The sequence below is a fragment of the Saimiri boliviensis genome, chromosome 1, assembly GCF_048565385.1.
Source record: "Saimiri boliviensis isolate mSaiBol1 chromosome 1, mSaiBol1.pri, whole genome shotgun sequence".
Classification (NCBI taxonomy): Eukaryota; Metazoa; Chordata; class Mammalia; order Primates; family Cebidae; genus Saimiri; species Saimiri boliviensis.
Window position 1 is genome coordinate 58,295,552 of NC_133449.1, and position 24,138 is coordinate 58,319,689.

At 38.1% G+C, this 24,138-nt stretch overlaps 1 protein-coding gene across 4 annotated transcripts in view; it reads right to left on the reverse strand.

Annotated features, from left to right (window-relative positions):
* Positions 1–24,138, reverse strand: part of CTNNA2 (catenin alpha 2) — a 1,155,573-nt gene that overhangs the window by 745,181 nt on the left and 386,254 nt on the right. For all 4 annotated transcript variants that reach the window (XM_074397692.1, XM_003922543.4, XM_010333399.3 and 1 more), the window contains exon 6: positions 22,305–22,571. In XM_074397692.1, the coding sequence (XP_074253793.1) occupies positions 22,305–22,571 (267 nt within the window). The remainder of the gene's footprint in view (positions 1–22,304; positions 22,572–24,138) is intronic.

A 24,138-nucleotide genomic window follows, 5' to 3' on the forward strand; every position in this document is an offset into this window, starting at 1 on the left:
GACTTAAAATGTCTCTAAAGAACAAACCGCAGAATTAAGATTGTTGACATTAGTGAAAGTAATAGAAAATCAAAGTTACTCACACTGGTTTGGGAATCAGTTTGTTGGAAGCTTTTGCGTAAAAGACTGATATACATGATTTACACCTTATTTTCTAGCATATTATTCTCCAATAATAAACCCATTATTTACTTTCTCAAGAGTGTGGCAATCGGCCACCATATAGTAATTTAGGTTTGATTGTAAATATCTAACATTGGGGAGCCCAAATTAAAGAATTGCTCAATTTTAACTCAAAGTATAGAATACATGTTGTCAAAGTAATAAATATTGAAACTTACTATCTTTAACTTTTAACCAAAGAGATAACCAAGGCAGTTCCACTTGAAAACCCCACAAGAACAACTGGCCTCCTCTGCTCCCAGTCCCACGAAAAATAAGTCAACGTACTTGTAATAGTGAGTGGGGCCTCTGGGAAGAGACTCTTCTGCAAGCAGAAGAGAAGAGAGGCATGGAAGTCTGTGATTTTTAGGAAGTCAACTTTAGTGGCAATGTGAGAAAACGGGCCGAAGGAGGACAAAACGGTGGAAAACAAAGCACTGAGCAGGTGTTTTTCATGATGAGACACGACATTCTGGCACAATCAACTATTCTCGAATATTTATTTATTACCTATCATATGTGAAAACTGATCCAGGAGAGAGATTGCTCTGAGATTTTTCTCATCAAGGATTTCTCAGCCACATCATGGAAATAAGATATGTCTGTGACCGTAATCAAATGTGGTAGAGTCTAATCCTTGAGGACAGGTATAGCGCTTTGGTAATTTGCTTTGGAAATGTCTCTTTACTTTTAACAATTAGAGCTTTCAACAATTAGAACAAGTCATATCCCTTCACCCCAATAATTTCCTCTCAACAATGTCCTGCAAAGGCAGAAGTCCACATACCGTGGATGCTGGAAAGGGAACTTCAATATTACTGACGTAACACTGGATGGACTCAAATATCTTTCTCAATCTTTAAGTTTTATGTGAAACTTATGAGAAAAGAAATGTAACATCATAGTAGCAAGTTATCTTCAGAAATGAATGGATTATGCAGATCTCTGTCTGTCTCTCTGCCTGTCTGTTTCTCTTTCTTCCCCTACTGGGGATAAAATACAAGTGCCCTATCTTTAAAATGTCATGGGTTTTATTACACTGACCTAATTGGAAATCACATTTTATTATAAAAGGTTCATAAAATACTGAAAAGAAAGTTTTCAATATTATTTCATAATCTACCAGGAACACATTTAACTCTATTTTGTGGGTTTTTTTTTTTTTTTAAATACAGGTATTGAGAATAGGTGTGGATGAATTAGTACAACTTTGGTAAGTGATTATTTGAAGGGACACAATGTTTCATGGCCATGACTGTCTAAAGTCAATATTTGGGGAGATTTTGTTATATACAGAGCCTTCCATTAAATTAAATTCTTTGTGTTAGGCAAAACTAGCAAGCTTACAGTAGTTCTGGTACAACCCTTTTATAAATCTGTAAATCTTAATGGAATCAAGAAAATATTCTCTCCAGTTTGTGTATGTACGTTTTTGTACATAAAATAAAGTTGATATCCACTTAAAAATAATTAGAGTATGTAAATGGGAGAAGAGCAAACACATATACCAATGACAAGCCAACATGATAAAATATTAACAATGGTGAATCTACATAAAGTATGAACCAGTGTTCCTTATACTGCTTTAATATTTGCAATATATCTGTAAACAGATTTAATTTTTTCCAGATACTATGTATATTTTTATTTATTTATTTATTTTGAGACAGAATATCGTTCTGTCACCCAGGCTGAAGTGCAGTGGCACAATCTCAACTCACTGCAACCTCCGCCTACCAGGTTCAAGTAACCTCTCTGCCTCAGCCTCCTGAATAGCTGAGATTACAAGTGTCCGCCACCATGCCTGGTTAATTTTTTTTTTTTTGTATTTTTAGTAAAGATGGGGTTTCGCAATCTTGGTGAGGCTTCTCTTGAACTCCTGACTTTATGATCCACTCACCTTGGCCTCCCAAAGTGCTGGGATTATAAGCATGAGCCACCACACCTGGCCTATGTATAATTTTTATTAAAGAATATTCATGAAAGAAAGTTTGGAAAATAATAAAAACAGTAAAAAATATTCCTAGTCACCACAGCTCAAAGAAAAATCATGAACATTTTGACATATACTTATTTTTGGGGTTGTTTTGCATTTTTCAGTCTATATTTGTTTCTTCCTCTCTACTTACTTCAGGAAAAGTAATTTCTTAGGGGTTGTAATGCTTATGAAGTCTGCCTTTGCCTAGTGTCATTTTAAGTTTATTTTGCTGATCCAGATTTTGAAAGTGATTCTGACATGTAGACGTGAGGGAATCTGAAAATAAAAATAGCATGCATCCACTGGCCAAGGAGCTGCCACACTCTGGGGTTGGTGGCAAATCACCACATTATCTTCTCCTCCAGACAGCTTCCATTCCATCAGATCTTTACAAATGTTATCTTTCTTCAAATCTGTGGCAGACCTTTGTGGAAAAAAAAAAAAAAAAAAAAAAAAAAAAGAAAAGTTCTGGCTGGGCGCAGTGGCTCACGCCTTTAATCCCAGCACTCTGGGTGGCCGAGGGAGGTGGATCACGAGGTCAAGAGATCAAGACCATCCTGGCCAACACAATGAAACCCTGTCTCTACTAAAAATACAAATATCTATCTATCTATCTATCTATCTATCTATCTATCTATCTATAAGCCAGGCATGGTGGCATACGCCTGTGGTCCCAGCTACCTGGGAGGCTGAAGGGGAAGAATCACCTGAACCCAGGAGGCAGAGGTTGCAGTGAGCCGAGATTGCGCCACTGCACTCCAGCCTGGTGACAGAGCAAGACTCTGTCTAAAAAAAAAAAAAAAAAAAAAAAAAAAAAAAAAAAAAAAAAAGTTCTATGGAAAACTTATATTTGGTCAGTGATGTTTCTTAAGTACTGTGCCAAACACAAGATTGTGTTGTTAAAGTGTAGGATCTTAAAATCTTTGGAACGTATATTCACATTAATGAGTGTAAAAATACTCCATAGTGATACAGTTCTCAAGTATATCACCTGAGAAGACTGATCCATGTACTTGTTTTAAAATAAAAGGCGATTCTTAACTTCCATGAATATCTGGTCCTTTTTGGTAGGCACAGAAAATATCTTAGGAAACCCTGTAGTTTACACCTCTGAACTATAAATTCATTTGAACCCTCAAGTAATATGTATGGGCATCTCCTAGAAAAAAAAAAAAGAAGCTGTAAAATGTAAAGATGTATGCTTTTTATTTTGACATAGAAAAACGTCCAAATATCCTATGGTCTGAAGGTCTATGTGCCCTCAAAACTCACAGGTTAGAATATAATACCCAAAGTGACAGTATTAAGAAGTGTGACCTTTGTGGAGTGATCATATCATGAGGGGTGCACCTTTATCAATGGGATTAGTACCCTTATAAAAGAGGCTTGAGGGGTCTCCCTGCCCCTTCCATCATGTGATGATACAGCAAGAAGGTACCATCTCTGAAGCAGAGAGTTAGCCCTCACAAGAAACTGAGTCTGTCAACACTGATCCTGGACTACCTAGCCTCCTTGGAGGAGGAGGATATAAACAACATAAACAACAAATTACCATTGTTTATAAATTACTCAGTCTAAGGTATTTTGTTACAGAAGCCCAAACTAAGGCAACATATTTTATATACTATGTACTTGTGAAAGCTGATTTTAAAACTTTTTAAACAGATGGCAAAACTAAGAGAAGAAAGGAAAAGAATAACTATCCAGACGATCACCAGTGTAGACCTCAGTGTCTCAAATAAGCTTAAGAAGCGTGATTGAGGTTGTAGATGATAACAGCAAGAGATTTTCAAACAGATGGATGGAGAAATAATATTTTCCCGGTCCTTTCATAGGGAAAGTACTAAACCTAGAAAACAAGCAGTGTCAGCTTCAAACTCCTTCATAGGACAGTTGGGGAAGAGACAATCTGGTTGGGAGGGAGACAGAACCTGTCTTGAAGCTGCATTTGCATAGCACGCACATTCTTAGATTGCATGATGATTTGGCAGCATCTTTTAGACAGAACGTGCTTAAACTCCTTCAGGCTATGGTTCCTGGATTCATCAGGGAACACAGTATGTTATCATTTCTTTCTTTATCCCTTCGCCCTTTCTGCCATTTGCTCCTCTTTTTTTCAGGTGTACTCTGAGCAATCTTAAGAGACCAACAAACCAGAAGAAATCTCGTATTTAATGTGAAACTAAAAGTGGCGTTCACAGTATCAGAAGCTGGTTAAGCAGTACGAATTCCCCAAAAAACACAATGGAGAAACTTACATTCTTAGTGTTCACACTGGACTTGCTAGGGCTCGTATTAAGAATCACTCTTGTACCAAGAGGTAATTTAATCTGTTTGGAATTTCTCTTGACACATAGAATTGCCAGCCTCCAAAGATTGTTTTATGCTTTGGCCAGACCTTCTTTGGAGCCTGCTATGCATTTGGGTTTGGCATTATAGTATCAACAGCTACTGTCCAGTGGCACAACAACTTTTCAATCAGGAGCTTTATCCCTGGGCTTTTCTAGGGAATAGTTTCACAGCTGGAATCTGGACGAAAGCTGTCTGGCTGACACCACTACGAAGAGGGGTAGGAGAAGAAGAAAACTAGTATTTATGAGTGTCGACTATAGATTAGGCAGGTATGAATGTGCATCTGACAAAATTACCACCATCTTGAAGAGTCAGCATTATTATCTCATTTTATAGATGAAGAAACAGAGGCATAGAGGGAAGAGTTATTGGTAAGTTTCAAACACAAGCTTGTTCTCTGCCCATCACGGTTTAGCATGGCCAATGTAACCAGGTCAATCCACATCCCACTCATTTATGTTCTCAGTTATGTTGGGTGACTGCCAATCATATGTGCATATAAGTAACTGTTTTTCTATGGCTTTAGCTCAATGAATTTATATAATCAGAAAAAAAAAACAGTATCAGAGAACATTTGGGGAAATAAAGAGTAGGACTCAATGGGTTATAGTGAAGTTTCCATAATATTCTGCTGGAAAAAAAGTTCACAAAGTACTTGTTGAGGAGCATGGTGAAAAAATCCAAATGGATGCTTCAGAGGGAGGGGCAGTTGTTGCACGTGTGTGTGTGTGTGTGTGTGTGTGTGTGTGTGTGTGTTTACTTTACCACTGAATCAAACTAAAACTTAGAACATTTAAGTAACTCCCTATACCATTCCCAGTACTGTAACATAGGAAGCACACAAGGAGAAGTCATAATCCTGAAGGGCAAAGTAAAGATTAGCAATACTAACATAAGAAATCACACAAAAAGACTAAAGTATTAAATATATTAAAATATGAAAGAATGAAACATTTTAAATAAACCATGTTTATCTAGTAAAGAGTACACTAGATAAACAGCCTTATTTGGCTCCCAAATTGGAAAAATGTATAACTAACAGATAAATGACAATCAAAATTATATTGACATCATATGTTAGACCATTTTGAATATCGTCAATTACATCACTATTCATTATTATATTTGGTACTAATTTGAAATAAAAGTGAAATCAGATCTAAAGAATCTATCAATATTCTCAAAAGCAAAAATTAGTCACACTAGGAAAAACTTAGATTCTTACACTTCTCCCTGCCTCAAGAAATAACACAAGATTGGAGATATAATAATTTTTATTAACTTGATAGGGAGCCAAAAAGTAAAGATATAAATTGCAATTATAAAAATAATACTTCAAATTTCAATTCTTTTATTTGCTCAACAATTTTTAGAGCTTTTTATTTAATGATTGAAATGCACAAGAAAAAAGTAAACTGTTTCAGAATATTTCCTAATAACAATTACCAAAAAATTGAAAGGTAAATGATTCTATCAGAAAATACTCCTAGATTTATAAAACCTTAGGGGGGAAAAAACTGTTTAGAAACAATATGAGAGGTGTCAATAACCTAGAAAGAGATTTCTTTTTCTTTTCTTTCTTTTTCTTGAGACAGAGTCTTGCTCTGTCGCCAGGCGCCTGGCTACAGTGCAATGGTGCGATCTCGGCTCGCCACAACCTCCGCCTCCCGGGTTCAAGCAATTCTCCTGCCTCAGCCTCCTGAGTAGCTGGGACTACAGGCGCGCGCCAACACGCCCAGCTAGTTTTTGTATTTTTAGTGGAGACAGGGTTTCACCATGTTGGCTAGGATGGTCTTGATCTCTTGACCTCGGGATCCACCCGCCTCGGCCTCCCAAAGTGCTGCGATTACAGGCGTGAGCCACCGCGCCCGGCCTCAGAAAGAGATTTCTGCACAGAAAAGATGGATCCTGGAAAGTGAAGCAGTATAGCTCAGGAAGCAGAGAAGACAGTATCTACAAAGATGCCGAACCTGACCCCCAAGCACCCAGCAGAACCAGCCTCGACTCACCCCCCTACCTTGCATGCTTTCCTACAAGCTTATGTGCATTGCATTCATCTTTATCACCAACCCGGGGTGGGGGCGGGGCGCGGGGGTAGGGATGCTTCCGAGAATTAACTGGACTTGCATTGCATAACATTAGTTTTGAGAAGGTGGCCATAAGTCGCCTAAACATTTTTTGAAGGCCGACTACACACTGTCCATATTTGTATCCTTTAGGTTGGAGCCCATAACACATATATAAATTGTACGATGGTTTATGAGGATACAGGACCCACCGGAGTGTTTCTTTATTTGGCCACCAGATGTCAGTGTAGGATAAAGAATGCTGCAACACTGCTGCTTGTTTCGAGTTAGAAAGAATTGAAAAGGTAGTTTTGACGAGTTTAATTTGCCAGTGAAAAAGAAGACATAAATTTGAAAGTTACTCCACCGACAGAAGAAACAGTGAACAGGTGAGAATTTCTGGTTCCCACTAACCATCAGCTACTGATACGATTCCCTAAAGATGGGAAACTTTGTCTCCACTTTTCAAAAAACTGTATCAAAAAATTTTTGTCTTTTTTTAAGAAGTAAAATGAACACGCTAAGCAAATAGTGGGAGCTCAATTAAGCACAAATAGATTAACCTAAGTTAGGAAGATCCTAGACTTGTAGAATATTATTTCCGAATATTCAAAATATATAATGTCTGCGTAAATGACTAGGGATTTAACAATCATAATGATGAGAATGGAAGTGAATTAAGAGCCAAAAAAAGAAAAAAAAATCAATGCAAGCAAGTTGTATTACATAAAAAAATTAAAATTTCCAACAAATAGCTGGAACTTCTCAAGATTTCCTAATTAGAAAAAATTTTTTTTTAATTAGCTAAAGCTTACATTACAATATAAAACACTATTTCAATATATGGAAATAGAAAGTATAATTCTCTGGACCTGTTGATTCTACCTCCTCAATATGGTTCAGATTCATCTCCTTCTTCCTAATTCTACTCTATTGATGTATTGCAGGCATTCGTAATGTCTCACATATATCAGCCTCCCTACTCTGCAGCTTTGCCTCTTCAGTTTAAAACCACAAGTCTGGGCTGGGCACTGTGGCTCATGCCTATAATCCCAGCATTTTGGGAGGCCAAGCTGGGCAGATCACTTGAGTTCAGGAGTTCAAGAACAGCATGGGAAACATGGCAAAACCCTGTCTCTACTAAAAATAGCAAAATTGGCTGGACGTGGTGCTGTTCCTGTGGTCCCAACTGCTCGGGAGGCTGATGTGGGAGAATCACTTGAGGAGGAGGTCGCAGTGAGCTGAGATTGTGCCACTGCACTCCAGCCTGTGTGACAGCATGAGACCCTGTCTCAAAAAACAAACAAACAAAAACAAAAACAAAAAAACCCACAAGTCTGACCATGCCATTTCCCTGTTTAGATCACCAGCAACTTCCTCATGCCTTCAGCATAAAGCCCAATCACTTGCAAGGCCTACACAGCTGTCTCCTGTTTGCTCCCTTAGACTGACTTTTCCTCATCCTCTGTACTCCAGAAATGAATACTTTGTGCAGGATTTATACACCACATCACTGCATGCAATGATGTTCTTTCTGCCTGAGAAACACTCTCATTCATACCACATAATGTTTATTCTTACTTAGCCTTTAGATGCAGCTCATTTACCTCCTCTTCCAAGAATTATTCTATGATTTCATCTTTCCCAATTCCACCCCCTTATGAACACATAATAGGTTGGCTGCATACTATATATGCAAGTATATGCAGCATTTATGCATGGCAGCAACTGTAGCTGTTTACTTAGTATTTTCTCCTCTTACACATGACACTCCTTTATCGTTCCATGTCATCTGGCACTCTATACACTATGAGTGAATGATCTTAGCTATTTGGTGGATAAACCTTATCCTAACAGATACAAAATCCAAGGCCTAGAGATGGGCTTAGTAGCCCATGCTCACACATACGTAGTTACTTGTAGAGCCTGAAGTAGTAGCCAAATGCCTGAATCCAAGTCCCGGACTTTTCCCAGTGTTCTTGGTTACCTCTATTGGCCATTCAGTGGGAATCGCTGCATAGACACACAGCAGAGATAATCATTAAGGAGCATTAATAGAAGGTCCCTGTTGTTCTACTCTTCACCCTCATTCTAATGTGATGTAAGATACAGAAAACTGACAATCTTCAGAGCCTAACAGGGAGGTTTGCTAGATGTTTGTAGTCAAATGACTTTATAAAATATCAAAGTAAATAAGGCCTGGGGTAAGTGACCCTGATAAATAAGTATGATGGGTGCCAGAGCAAAAGGAAGCATTAGAATTGAGAAGGGACAGAACAAGATGCTTAGTGAAAATTTTACTTTTCAAGGAGACACTTATCTTTCCCTGATGTTGAAGAAATCATGAGTCAATAAAGCATATTAAGAAGACACTTATGTGGCCAACAAACATTTGAAAAAATGCTTATCATCAGTGGTCATTAGAGAAATCCAAATCAAAACCATACTGAGATACCATCTCACGCCAGTTAGGATGGCGATCATTAAAAAATCTGGAGACAACAGATGCTGGAGAGAATGTGGAGAAATAGGATCACTTTTACACTCTTGGTGGGAGTGTAAATTAGTTCCAACCATTGTGGAAGACAGTGTGGCACTTCCTCAAGGATCTAGAACCAGAAATACCATTTGACCCAGCAATCCCATTACTGGGTATATACCCAAAGGATTATAAATCTTTCTATTATAAAGACACATGCACATTTATGTTCATTGCCACACTATTTACAATAGCAAAGACTTGGAACCAGCCCAAATGCCTATCAGTGATAGACTGGATAAAGAAAATGTGGCACATATACAACATGGAATACTATGCAGCCATAAAAAGGATAAGTTCACGTCCTTTGTAGGGACATGGATGAAGCTGGAAACCATCATTCCCAGCAAACTGACACATGAACAGAAAACCAAACACTGCATGTTCTCACTCATAAGTGGATGTTGAACAATGAGAACACATGGACACAGGGAGGGGAACATCACACATTGGGGTCATTTGGGGAGTGGGGGGGTGCTAGGGAGGGACAGCATGGGGTTGGGAGATTAGGGAGGGATAACACTGGGAGAAACACCTAATGTAGATAATTGGGGGATGGATGCAGCAAACCACCATGGCATGTGTATACCTATGTAACAATCCTGCATGATCAACACATGTTCCCCAGAACTTAAAAGTATAATTTAAAAAAAAAAAAATCCACGAGCCAGTCAGAACTCTGGTTTATGATCGCTTAAGGGACCAGAGCTTTCACAGCAGTATCTATCTGTTTCTAGGAACAATAAGAAATAATTACCACCACACTCAAAAAACACAAAAGTGACATTTGAAACAGAGGCACAATAGAAAAATCCTAACTTACTCAGAGGTCTTCAGTGTAGATCTCTGAGGTCATGTATTTGGGCCTCTGACTTACCAATAAAGCATTTTCATTCTCCTCTGAAAATGCATTCCAACCCCGGATCTCCAAATCCTAACCTTGGGTTGTGAATCCCCTCAGAGGTCCAGAAACCTCTTAATGTCCCTTTAATGGGCTGGGAATCCACTGTGAAACGACTGCTGCCATGTAAACTACTTCATTCTTTGGCCTGGAGTTCCTTGAATATCCGAGTGTACCCACAGAAGCTTACAACTGGGATAAGCTTTGGGCAGTGACCGCAGAAGCATGTCCGTGCTCCCCCAATAGACAGTTATTTCATCCTCCCAGTTAGCCAGCATACAGCTCTTGCCAGCCATAGGTTAATTTTCTTTGCCCCAGTCTGAGATGCAGATGTTGCATCATTGCTTATGGTCACATGCCAATATTTCTATCCACTGAATACCAGATCAGAAAAAGAACGACAATTTGATCAAGAATAGAAAAAAAAAAAAAGCATATTTAAAGAGAAGATGAAAAAAGGAAGAAAATGTAAGAAGGTGAAGGTAGGTAGGGGGAATTAGGTAAAAATAGGAAGGGCAATTTATGTACAGCTGGGATATCAGGGTAACATTTCAATTCAATGAGGTGGAGAACAGATTGTCTTATTCCACAAGTGCAGATATTTCCATCTTACAAGAGGTATTAGTGGTAATAGAAAGAAAAAAAGAAGAGGCATGATTGAAATAATAATGTGCTCCCTTCCAAAGCGGAAGCATTTGAAAACTAGAAAATAAACGCATGGCAATTTTGTGAGTGAGTGACAGTCTCTGGACACTCTCAGGTAGAGTGCTATGAGAGAAGGGAAGAACTGAGGCTAGCAGAGACGCTTGTGGTCCATCAGGAAAAGAAAAGAGAGTGAAACTATGGGAATACGGTAATTTTGGTAGCCTAATGCTTTATTTTCTTTGTAGGTTGTTAGAAGAGGAATACATTTGTCTGTAGGCTGAGGAGATGGATCAAGTGGAGGAGAAATCGAATGCGCAAGACCAAGAGAATTACTAGTCAAACAAATTCCCAGGGCAAGTCGGGAGAAAGCAAGGAAATCACAAGTAGAAAGCTAAAAATGTCAGAGGAAGTCAAGATAATGTGTACTGTCTGACTTAAAAGAGAACAACATTTTTAAAGGTGAATAGGTAAGGATTATAATATACCTTCACAAATGGTCTCAATTTTAATCTGTTACAGCAATAGCTTATAACATACATCTGTCATGAGTTCTAAACACCATTCTCAGATATTAAACAAATTGATATTTCATTGGGTAAAAAACTTACTCAAACTTCTTGTGGCTTATTTTCTGGTAACATCTCTTAACTGATACTTGGTGTAATACCTTTCTAATGTAATGACAATTTAAATAAATTTAATGTCTGTGATGTTGAAGTATCTCAAAGATACTGGAAGGGAGCTTCATAAGCAGTGTCAGTTTAAATTTTTTGAAAGTACCTTGATCTACAAAAGATGATTTCAAAACCAAGACATGATATAACTCTCTTTTCTTTAATAAAATAAAGAAAATTCTGTAGGAATTGCTTTTAATATTCCTCTCTCCCACTATTGAAAATTATCTGGCAGTCAAAACCGATATTATGTTTTACTTCTGAGCAGTCAATACATTTTTCTTAAATCTTTTGAATACTCCTTAGTAGATAATTTTACTAAATTGAAATTGACCGTCTCAAGCTGACACAATAAAACAGATGCTGAGTTTTCCATTGATTATCAATTATTTTACTTTTTGCTGTTGTATCATTGGAAACTCTCTTGACAGTTTCAAGTTGTTAAAATACTGTTTTTATCCTCATTCTTTTGCTTCATAGATCACTACATCAACTATTCATGTAGGTGCAATAATAGTGCCAGAAAATAGGTCACCACGCATTTAGCCAAAATTATAACTGCTCAAATAGAAATCAATCCTATAATTTTAGACAAATTAATGTAAAAGTACTATTTTTATCTTGTTCTAATCAATTATAAAATGTTAAGCCACTTCTGCATCCAGCCTCCCATAAAACTGGGTTTGACACACTGGTAACTATTAATATGAAGTGTGTTTCAAATTCAATTTTGGTGGAGGCAGGGTCATTGGAGGCTCCCATTGAAAAGAAACAATAAGCATGAGAATCCTTCACCACAACCAACGTATCCAGGTTCTCTAATCAAAACTGACTAGGCGGCTGGCATGATCCACTGGGAGGAAGGGCAGGGCAGTGCGGCCCACCTGAGAGCCACACAGGGCATGGCAGTCCCCACCCCGCAGCCAAGGAAGGCAGTAGTGAGCATGCAATCCAGCCAGGAAAACTGTGCTTTTTCCACCAAACTGTGCAACCCACAGATCAGAAGACCTCACTTGCAAACCCATGTTACAAGCACCTAGCTTCCCAGTCCCAGAGATTCACAGATTCTCAGCAGCCTCTCAGATGGAATCTGCTTAAGCCTGCCAAGCTCCTGTGGGGCAGGAGTGACCAGCACCACAGGTGTGACTGCCTGCTGTCTAAGCCATTAGCGCTCCTGGATGGAGGCCAGCAGGCAGCACTGGGACTCACAACTGCCTAACATGCTAAGCTTCCTATGCAGGGGAATGGCGACATCCATCTCTGTAGCTCCAGGCATTCCGTTCCCCTGCTGGAGCCAGGGAGGTTGGACAACTTGGTCCTAGGACTTGTCCTGCACATCCCAACACACCGGCTGTGGCAGACTGCTGCTTGAGTGCCTCTTCAGGCCTTAACCTGATCCATCCTTCCTCATTGCATGGGGCTTCCCTGCAGCAACTCCAATAACTCCAGCCAGAGGCTCAGGGACAGAATGTAGATCTCCCTGGGCCTAAGCCCCTAGGAGGAGGGGTGATCGCAGTCTCTGCAGACCAGTAGATTTAGCCTTTCTTCCAGGTAGTTTTGAGGAATCTGGGCAGCCCAGACAAGTGGGTTTCCCCTGAGCAAAACACACTCCCTCCACCAAGGGACAAAGTGATTCATTAAATGGGTCCTGTTCCCTATGCCACCCAACTGGGTGAGACCCTCCAAGACGAGTTGTCAGATACCCTATAGCGATCCTACTGGCATCAGGTTGGTGCCCCTTGAGGTCAGAGATCCCAGAAGGAGCAGGCACCCATCTTTGCTGTTTTCCAGCTTTCCAGGCACAGGAGTGAACCAGATGAATAGGACCTGAAGTGAACGCAGCAAACCACAACAGCCCTGCAGAAGAGGAAACTGGCCATTAAAAAAAAAAAAAAAGAAAAAAGAAAAAACAAACAAACAAAAAAAACGAAAGCAACATCAATCAACATCAATAGCATTAACAACAAAAAAAGTCCCTGCAAAAACCTCACCCAAGGGTCAGCAGCCTCCAAGATCAAAACCAGACAAACTCATGAAGATGAGAAAGAATCAATGAAAAAATGCTGAAAATCCAAAAGGCCAGAGTGTCTTTATTCCTCCAAATGATGGCAATATCTCTCCAGCAAGCGTGCAGAACTGGAGGATTAGATGAATGAATTGACAGAAGTAGGCTTCCGAAGATGAGTAATGAAAAACTACACTGAGCTAAAGGAGCATGTTCTAACCCAAGTCAAAGAAGCTAAGAGCCTTCATAAAAGGTTAGAGGAGCTGCTAATTGAATAACTAATTTAGAGAGGAACATAAATGAGCTGATGGAGCCAAGAAAAACAGCACAAGAACTTCATGAAGCATACACAAATATCAATAGCTGAATTGACCAAGTGGAAGAAAGGATATCAGGGTTTGAAGACCACCTTGCTCAAATAAGGTAGTGTTTTTTTTTTTTTTTTCCTCTAGTCTTGCATGCAGACAAGACTAGAGAAAAAAGAATGAAAAGGAATGAACAAAGCATCCAAGAAATATGGGACTTCACAAAAAGACCAAACCTACAATTGATTAGAGTACCTGAAGGAGAAGGGGAGAATGAAAGCAAGCTGGAAAACCCACTTCAGGATATTAACTAGGAGAAAGTCTCCAACCTAGCAAGACAGGCCAACATGCAAATTCAGGAAATAGAGAGAACACCACTAAGATACTCCATGAGAAGATCAACCCCAAGACACGTAATCATCAGATTCTCCAAAGTCGAAATGAGAAAAAAATGTTAAGGGTAGCCGGAGAGAAAGGCCAGGTCACCTACAAAGGGAAGACCACCTGACTAACAGCAGACTCCTCAGCAGAAACTCTACAAGCCAGAAGAGATTGGGGGCCAATATTCAAAATTCTTAAATAAAAGAATTTTCAACCCAGAATTTCATATCCAGATAAACTAAGATTCATAAGCAAAGGAGAAATAAAATCCTTCACAGACAAGTAAATGTTGAGATTTTGTTACCACCAGGCCTGCCTTGCAAGAGCACTAAATATGGAAAGGAAAAACCAGTGCCAGCCACTGCAAAAACACACCAAAATATGAAGGCCAATGACATTATGAAGAAATTGTATCAACTAGTGTACAATATAATCAAATAGCATCATGACAACAGGATCCAATTCACACAAAAGAATACTAACCTTAAATGTAAATGGGCTAAATGCCCTAATTAAAAGACACAGACCGGCAAATTGGATGAAGAGTCAGGATCCATCAGTGTGCTGTATTCAGGAGACCCATCTCACATCCAAAGACACACATAGGCTCAAAAGAAAGGGCTGGAGGAAAATATACCAAGCAAATGGAAAGCAAAAAAGAAAGTGGGGTTGTAATCCTAGTCTCTGAAAAAACAGACTTTAAACCTACAAAGATCAAAAAAGGACAAAGAAGGGCATTACATAATGGTAAAGGGTGAACAATTCAACAAGAAAATCTAACTATTCTAAATATGTATGTACCCAGTACAGGAGCACCCACATTCACAAGACAAGTTCTTAGAGACCTAGAAAGAGACATAGACTCCCACACAATAATAGTGGGAGACTTTAGCACTCTACTGTCAATATTAGACAGATCAATGAGAGAAAATTAACAAAGATATTCAGGACTGAGCTGAGCTCTGGATCAAGTGGACCTCATAGACATCTACAGAACTCTATACCCCAAATCAACAGAATATACAATCTTCTCAACATCACATGGCACTTATTCTAAAATTGATCATGTAATTGGAAGTAAAACACTACTCAGCAAATGCAAAAGAATGGAAATCATAACAATCAGTCTCTCAGACCACAGTGCAATCAAACTAGAACTCAGGATTAAGAAACTCACTCAAAACCATGCAATTACATGAAAATTGAACAACCTACTCCTGAATGACTCTCCTGGGTAAATAATAAAATTAAGCCAGAAATCAAGACGTTCTTTGAAATCAAATGAGCAGAGACATCGTATCAGAATCTGTAGGACACAGCTAAAGCACTGTTAATAGGGAAATTTATAACATTAAATGACCACATCAGAAAGTTAAAAAGATCTCAAGTCAACACCCTAACAGCACAATTAAAAGAGCTACAGAGGCAAGATCAAACTAATCCAATAGCTACCAGAATACCAGAAATAACTCAATCAGAGAGAATTGAAAGAGATAAAGACATACAAAAATCCTCCAAAAAATACAGTGAATCCAGGAGCTGTAACAAAAACCATTAGCTAGACTAATAAAGAAGAAAAGAGAGAAGAATCAAATAGATAAAATAAAAAATGATAAATGGAGTATCACCACTGACCCCACAGAAATACAAAGTACCATCAGAAAATACTATAAACACCTCTACACAAATCAACTAGAAAATCTAGAAGAAATGGATACATTCCTGGACACATATGCCCTCCCAAGACTAAACCAGGAAGAAGCCTAATCCCTGAATAGACCAATAACAAGTTATGACATTGAAGCAGCAATTAATAGCACACCAACCAAATAAAAAACCCAAGAACAAATGGATTCACAGTTAAATTCTACCAGAGGTACAAAAATAATCTGGTACCATTCCATCTGGAACTATTCCAAACAACTGAAAATGAAGGATTCCTCCTTAACTCATTTTATGGGGCCAACATCATCCTGATAGCAAAACTGGGAAGAGACACAATAAAAAAAAGAAAATTTTATGCCAATATCCCTGATGAACATCAACACAAAAGTCCTCAATCAAATACTGGCCAACTGAATCCAGCAGCACATAAAGACACTTATCTATGTCAGCTTCATCATCCCTGGGATGCAAGGCTGGTTCAACACATGCAAATAAATAAACGTAATCCATCATGTAAAGAGAACCAAAGACAAAAACACATGATTATCTCAATAGATGCAGGAAAGGCCTTTGATAAAATTCAACATCCCTTCATGTTAAAAATTATAAATAAACTAGGTATTAATGGAACATATCTCAAAATAATACGAGCTATTCATGACAAATCCACAACCAATATCATACTGAATGGGCAACAGGTGGAAGCATTCCCTTTGAAAACCAATACAAGACAAAGGTACCCTCTCTCACCACTCCTATTCAACATAGTATTGGAAGTTCTGGCCAGGGCAATCAGGCAAGAGAAAGAAATAAAGGATATTCAAATAGAAAGAGAGGAAGTCAAATTGTCTCTACTTGCAGAAGACATGACTACATATTTAGAAAAGTCCATGGTCTCCATCCAAAAATCTCCTTAAGCTGATAAGCAACTTCAGCAAAGTCTCAGGATACAAAATCAATGCGCAAAAATCATAAGCCTTCTTTTACACCAATAATAGACAAGCAGAGAGCCAAATCATAAATGAACTCCCATTCAAAATAGCTACAAAGATAATAAAATACCTAGGAATACAGCTAACAAGGATGTGAAGGACCTCTTAGCTAACAAGAATGTGAAGAACCTCTTCAAGGAGAACTATAAACCACTGCTCAAGGAAGGAAGAGAAGATACAAACAAATGGAAAAACATTCCATCCTCATGAATACAAGAATTAATATTGTGAAAATGACCATACTGCCCAAAATAATTTATGGATTAAATGCTATTTCCATCAAATTACCATTGACATTCTTTACAGAATTAGAAAAAAAAAACTACTTCAAATTTTATATGGAAATAAGGAAGACCCCATACAGCCAAGATAATCCTAAGCAAAAAGAACAAAGTTGGAGGCATCATGCTACCTGACTTCAAACTATACTACGAGGTTACAGTAACCCAAACAGCATGGTCCTGGTCCCAAAACAGACAGATAGACCAATGGAACAGAAGGGAGACCTCAGAAATAACACCACACATCTAGTCATCTGATCTTCCACAAACCTGACAAAAACAAGCAATGGAGAAAGAATCTCCTATTCAATAAATGGTGCTGTGAAAACTGACTAGCCATATGCAGAAAACTAAAACTGGACTCCTTCCATAAGGAGTTTATATTTTACACCCTATACAAAAATTAACTCCAGATGAATTAAAGACTTAAATGTAAAACTAAAAACCATAAAAACCCTAGAAGAAAACCTAGGCAATACCATTCAGGACATAGGCATGGGCAGACTTCATGATGAAAACACCAAAAGCAATGACAACAAAAGCCAAAATTGACAAATGAGGTCTAATTAAACTGAAGAGCTTCTGCACAGCAAAAGAAATCTTCATCAGAGTGAACAGGCAATCTACAGAATGGAAGAAAAATTTTACAATCTACTGGTCCAACAAAGGTCTAGTGTTCAGAATGTACAAGGAACTTAAATAGATTTACAAAAAACAAACAACCTCAACAAAAAGTACACCAAGGATATGAACAAACACTTCTCAAAAGAAGGCATTCATATGGCTAACAAACATCACTGATGTTTGCTCAACGTCACTAATCATTAGAGATATGTAAATCAAAACCACAGTGAGATAGCATTTCATGCCAGTCAGAACGGTGATTATTAAAAAGTCAAAAAGCGATAGATGCTAGCAATGCTGTGGAGAAATAGGAATGCTCTTACCCTGTTGGTGGTAATGTAAATTAGTTTAACCATTGTGGAAGACAGTATGGTGATTCCTCACAGATCTAGAACCAGAAATACCATTTGAACCAGCAATCCCATTATTGGCTATATACCAAAAGTAATATGAATCTTTCTACATATGCACATATATGTTTACTGCAGCACTATTTAAAATAGAAAAGTTATGGCACCAACCCAAATAGCCACGAATTACAGACTGGACAAAAAAAATGTGGTATATATACACCATGAAATACCACATAACCAGAAAAAGGAATGAGATCACATCCTTTACAGGGACATGTATGAAGCTGGAAGCCATCATCCTTAGCAAATTAACACAGGAACAGAAAACCAAACACTGCGTGTTCTCAAGTAGGAGCTGAACAATGATAACACATGAACACAGGAAGGGGAACAACACACATCAGAGGTGGAGGCAAGGGGAGGGAACTTGAGGACAGGTCAATAGGTACAGCAAATCACCATGGCATATGTAAACCTGGGTAACAAACCTGCACGTTCTGCACGTGTATCCCAAAACTTAAAATAAAATTTAAAAACAATTCAATTTAGGGCATACAGCTATGGTGACTATGAAAATATATTTTGCATTTTTATGGTTCCTTTTACTTCAGCATTTCAAAGACGTTAAACTTATTTAAATTGTAATTATATTAGAAAGGTATTATACCAAGTATCAGTAAGAGATTTTGCCAGAAAAGTAAACCACAGGGAGTCTGAATGAGTTTTTCACCCAAAGAAATATCAATTTGTTTAATACCTGAGAATAGCATTTAGGACTCATGACAGATGTCTATGAATTCAAAATCAATTTCAAGTTAGCATGCCTGGGAAACTTTAAAAAAAAATTATTTAACATACAGCTATGGAACAGAAATTTGTAATTTAGTAAAAAATAAAGAGAAATGGTATATTATTTTTAATGAGAAAATTTGAAATATCATTAAGTACAGTCTAGGTTTGCTGATGTGAGAAGTGATGGAAAATCTACAGCAAGTGAATCACATTATAGTATGTAAATTCAATACAAATTTACTACAATTACTACTTTTGAGAAAGTTCTGAAATTAAATTGCATTTATTAAATGACAATTGTTAGGGAACCACATCAAATGGAATTGTTTCCAAATTGCAATTCAGACAGCCTCCACATTTTGATTTTGTTGGCCTCCAAAAAGTAAAAGGTTGACCATTACATAATTCTATATGTAATTCTCACAGCTTAAGAACTAGTACACATTTAATAAGAATATATTGCTTCATTCATATACTTAGCTAATATAAAATATAATTTTTTCATTAAATTGTAATACACTTAGTTAATATTATAAGTAATACAATGGCCATGCTCAGTGGCTCACACCTGTAACCTCAGCACTTTGGAAGGCTGAGGCAGGCGGATCATGAACTAAAGAGATCGAGACTTTTGCCAAAATGGTGAAACCCCGTCTCTACTAAAAATACAAAAATTAGCTGGGCGTGGTCCCAGCTACTAGGGAGGCTGAGGCAATAGAATTGCTTAAAAGCAGGAGGTGGAGGTTGCAGTGAGCTGAGATTGCACCATTGCTCTCCAGTCTGGGCAACAGAGTGAGACTCCCTATCAAAAAAAAAAAATTTTTTTTTAAATTATACAATTAGCTAATATGGAAGTTTAAAATTAGTAAGATATAATTAATTAGTGACTTATTTACCATATCACAATTTATGTTTTAATTTTTTCCAACTGTTTCAAATATATAATATTTTATAAAAAACACTTTGATGGTTATAGCCATGTGTTAAATTTCCAAATCCTTATTTGTCTAGCATGAGGAGATATCAATTTAGGAAAAAAATAATAATAATTTGAACATTCAACATGTTGACATACTTTGCTAGTAGATTTTCCTCACACAACCTCGAGTTTGATTTTTATGAATGAAAGCCTTTTTCACTGTTTCAGTGATGCATGTGTTGTTACATTAATTGAGGATAAAGCTCCTTTTAATGAAAATGGTCTGGAAACAGACAACACGGGAAGCAGGAGTTGTCACACTCTTGGACAGAAGGTGGCAGCAGCTGAAGGGCTTTGACTGTTTGCAGACCTTCAACCTATGCTGGGTATTTTCACTCTTAACCAGCTCCTCATTTAGGTTGTGTTGGTTATTTTTTATTATAAAATAATTTACAACTACAATAATGTAATTGTGTCAAAATCTGAAGAAATAATTGATCGATTCTTAACTAATTTTAATAAACACCAATTTATAAAATAATTTTGTATTTGAGATTGTGAATTTTTTTATTGTTATATAGATGAGTCCATTTGTGTTTCAGTGAACACCTTTAAAAATAAGGTAGCATTATAATGTATTAATATCTGAGTGTATGACTTACTCATTTACTTTTTGCTGAAATATGGGCTCAATCATTCTTTATTCCAGAATTAAAAAAAAAAAAAAAAGACAAACCAAAAAAAAAGGCTTTATCATCCTTCTGTCAAGCTCCAAAAGAACTCTCTTAGAATTTGTATAAGGATTGCTTGAATGTTATGAAAATTGATAAGATCAGTAAGTAATTGATAAAATCTACTCAAGATTATGATATCATCTACTGATGAGTAAAAGTTGTCCTTCAGTAAAGTAATATAATTTGACCTTTCAGGTCCTTCACATATATATTAGATTTATTTCTAGCAATAAAAATTCAACTTTTTAAAAATTATTTATTTTGTGAATAGTATATCTCTTTCCTCAATATTTTTATTTTACATGGTGAAAATCTTAGGACCTTTATATATTTATGTTATACCAAATAAACATTATTCTGAACTCTATCATTATTTTCTATGAATTTTCAGTTGCTTGCTGCAATTTTGTGAATAAAATTATCTATTATTAAGTCTTCATTTCTGTAGTAAGTACTTTAAAAACGTTATCATATTTAATTCTCACAAAAATCCTTAGGAAATAATATATGGTGTGACACACATATAACTAACTGCAGAAATATGGGAAAGAGGAGAGACTTCTGTGAAAATGGCAAGAACTATTTGAATATTAAGTGTTAAAATTATTCCTCAATTATATCATCTATCTCCAAGCCTTGAACAGTCACTGCTTTGCTCCTGAACATTTTTTTCAGCCACTAGCTAATTATTTCTTGTCAAAAATTCACATCAACATATTCAAAAACAAGCTCATCATCTTTCTTCATGACCATTAAGTAACATATTTTTCTTCTATGAGTTCCTGTAACATTGTGTTTTACCAATTAAATGGTGTTTAGTGCATTCTAATTCACTCATGTTCCCCGCAGGGTTATATAACCCTGGAAAGTAGATGCTAATTATTTTTAAATCTTTGTAAGCTTTCATTGATCATAGGATAAATAAATTCAAACTTCTCCCAGGTCCTCTGACCCAGGGGAAGTGAGGGCTCTCATCCCGGGGTGCTGATGACATGCGTGCAACTGTCTCACTCACACTGACACTTCACATATGGCCCAGCACAGTGACCAATCCTCCTACTGCTTCCCTCACCAGAACACATCTCCAGAAACAGTCGGTGTAGAATGCAGAACTTTCATGGGACTAACACAGGCACTCCTCAGAGGAGCCATTCTGAGAAGGAAAACCAGGGTCTTACGTGGGATCATAGTGCAAAGGATTTTATCACTGATTTAAAACAAAGAAATTGATGGCAGCTTTTCACCCAGGCACATCATAGAGGCAACCTACACCTAAGCTGCCCATAACATGTGTCCCTTTAATAATAAAGATGATCGCCAAATTATGAACCATCCCTAAAATAGCCTGTAGGGTATCTCATCTACCTGCAAGGGATGGGGCACTCTTAAATACAGTTGTTTCTTTAAAGACAAGTGATTGGCTGGGCACAGTAGCTCACACCTGTAATCCCAGCACTTTGGGAGGCCGAGGCAGGTGGATCACCTAAGGTCAGGAGTTCAACACTGATCAACATGGTGAAACCCTGTCTCTACTAAAAGTACCCAAATTAGCTGGGCGTGGCTGTGGGCACCTGTAATCCCAGCCACTCAAGAGGCTGAGGCAGGAGAATCACTTGAACTCCGGAGGCGGAGGTTGCAGTAAGCTGAGATCGTGCCACTGCACTTCAGCCTGGGCAACAGAGCAAGCCTCTGTCTTAAAATAAACAACAACAACAACAACAACAACAACAACAAATTGATATTAAAATTATAAAAAAAGACAAGTGATAATGGCTCAGCCAATATCTTACAGAAATGCATTGCATAGTTTATCTTACTATTAAAACCTCCAACAGCAAAAACTCAATGTAAATTATTGTAGTGGCTTTCATCCCCAATACATTTTTTTGTGTCATCGCCAGTGCCCACCCCTCTGTGTGTAACACAGGATGCTTACGTCAAACTCATTAAGAGCCGCAGCCAGCTCGCCGATGCCCGTGTGGCCTTTGGCTTCGTCAGTGGGCGAGGTAGCTTGAGCAGCATTGGAGATGCCAGCAATGGCCTCCTGGACTTGTTTGAACACATAATCTCTGTTGGCTCTCGTAGCGGCAACATCTGGGTGACGGAGAAATGCTTGAGAGGCCGTGTACAGCATTGTGGCATTCTTCTTCAGAGCCCCTCGGGCGGCTGCCATCTCATCCCGACAGTGAGGATCCTTCAGCTCCTGTGTGTGTAACACAAGAAAGCTGTCACACACATGAAGTTTGCATGGAAATATCTGCAACAGAGCTTGGAGTCATGGACTCTTATTAACACACGGAACTTCAGAAACCCTTGTGCTGTTTCCAGATGTCAGACCTATGCATATACTGTTTCATGTGTTTGTTTTATAGAGACAGAGTCTGTCTCTGTCACCTAGGTTAGAGTAACTGTGTCATCAAAGCTCACTGCAGCCTCCATCTCCTGGGCCCATTGATCCTCCCTCTTCAGACTCTTAAGTGGCCAAGACTACAAGTGCCTGCTCCCATAACTGGCTAATTAAAAAAAAAAAAAAGTCTAAGTGGGGTCTGGCTATGTTGCCGAGGTGGGCCTTGAACGCCTGGCCTCAAGGGATTCTCCCCGTCTCTGCTTCCCAAAGTTCTGGAATTATAGCCATGAGTGACTGTGCCTAGCCTCTTGTTCCTTCTATGTGAAATGCCTGAGCTTTCCTCCTCTGCCCTACCCTTTCACCTGACAGCGCTCCAGTGACTTGGCGCATCGTCCACCCAAATTTCTAAGCTGTGTCCCCTTTTATCTGTTCCCAGAAGACACGGTTCCTCTTCTACCACTAAAACTCATCCTACTTAACTGTATTATTTGACCATTTATTTCCTTCTATAACATACCTCTAATGACAGCAGGGAGCCCTATTTGTCTTATTCAGTGGCTCTTTAGTCATTAGCACAGCGGCTGGCCTATAAGAAGCACTCAATAAAATATCGCCAAAAGAATATAAAAACCAAGCCACCAACAGGGTAAGTGGATTGCATGGGCCACAGAGTTAGTTAGGAACAGAGAGAAAACCTGAAAATTTCAATCCTCTGAGGTCCTACTTGCTTTCATATTCAATTACAGTTACAAACATGGAAAACTAAACTTCTGGTTTTTGCTCAGCACATCAATGTCCCTTCATTATCATTTTCAGAACAAGCTTCTTTCTTTGTTGTTGTTGATGGCCTTGAATGGCAACTCATCATTAAGTTTAGAGAACAGAAAATAACAGGCCAAAATCGATTTGTTTTCCTAGTTTTGGAGGACAAGATCATACCACGAGGGAGTCTCTTTATTTCCATCTTTAAAGACTGTTGTTAAGAAAACGTTCACACCATTTTCAGAAATGTGAAAGCAGTGATGCTCTCTGAGAACCATGCAGCATTGCCAGATGTGTATCTCTGGGAGAATATTCTTCCGGCTGTAAAACATCAGTAAAGGGCATTTGAACCACTGGGCTTCTCTTCCTATTTGCTCATTTGGCACATGATAGAGGAATGGCCTGGCAACAAGAAATGACAGCCTGTGTTTTGTTGGTCAGAATAATTCTGAGACAAGCACATTATAGTTGGTATCTACGATTGTCAAGAGAATTGGCAATAAATAACGAACAATTTACTGAGCCATCTTTTTTCCCCTTTGCTTAAGCATTAAAAGATGCGTGCTAGCTAACACAATTTCTAGATTGGGATTATTTAATTTGAGCCCTAGAGATGAAAGTGGATAAACAGGTAACAAATATTTGAATGTATTTCCTGTGC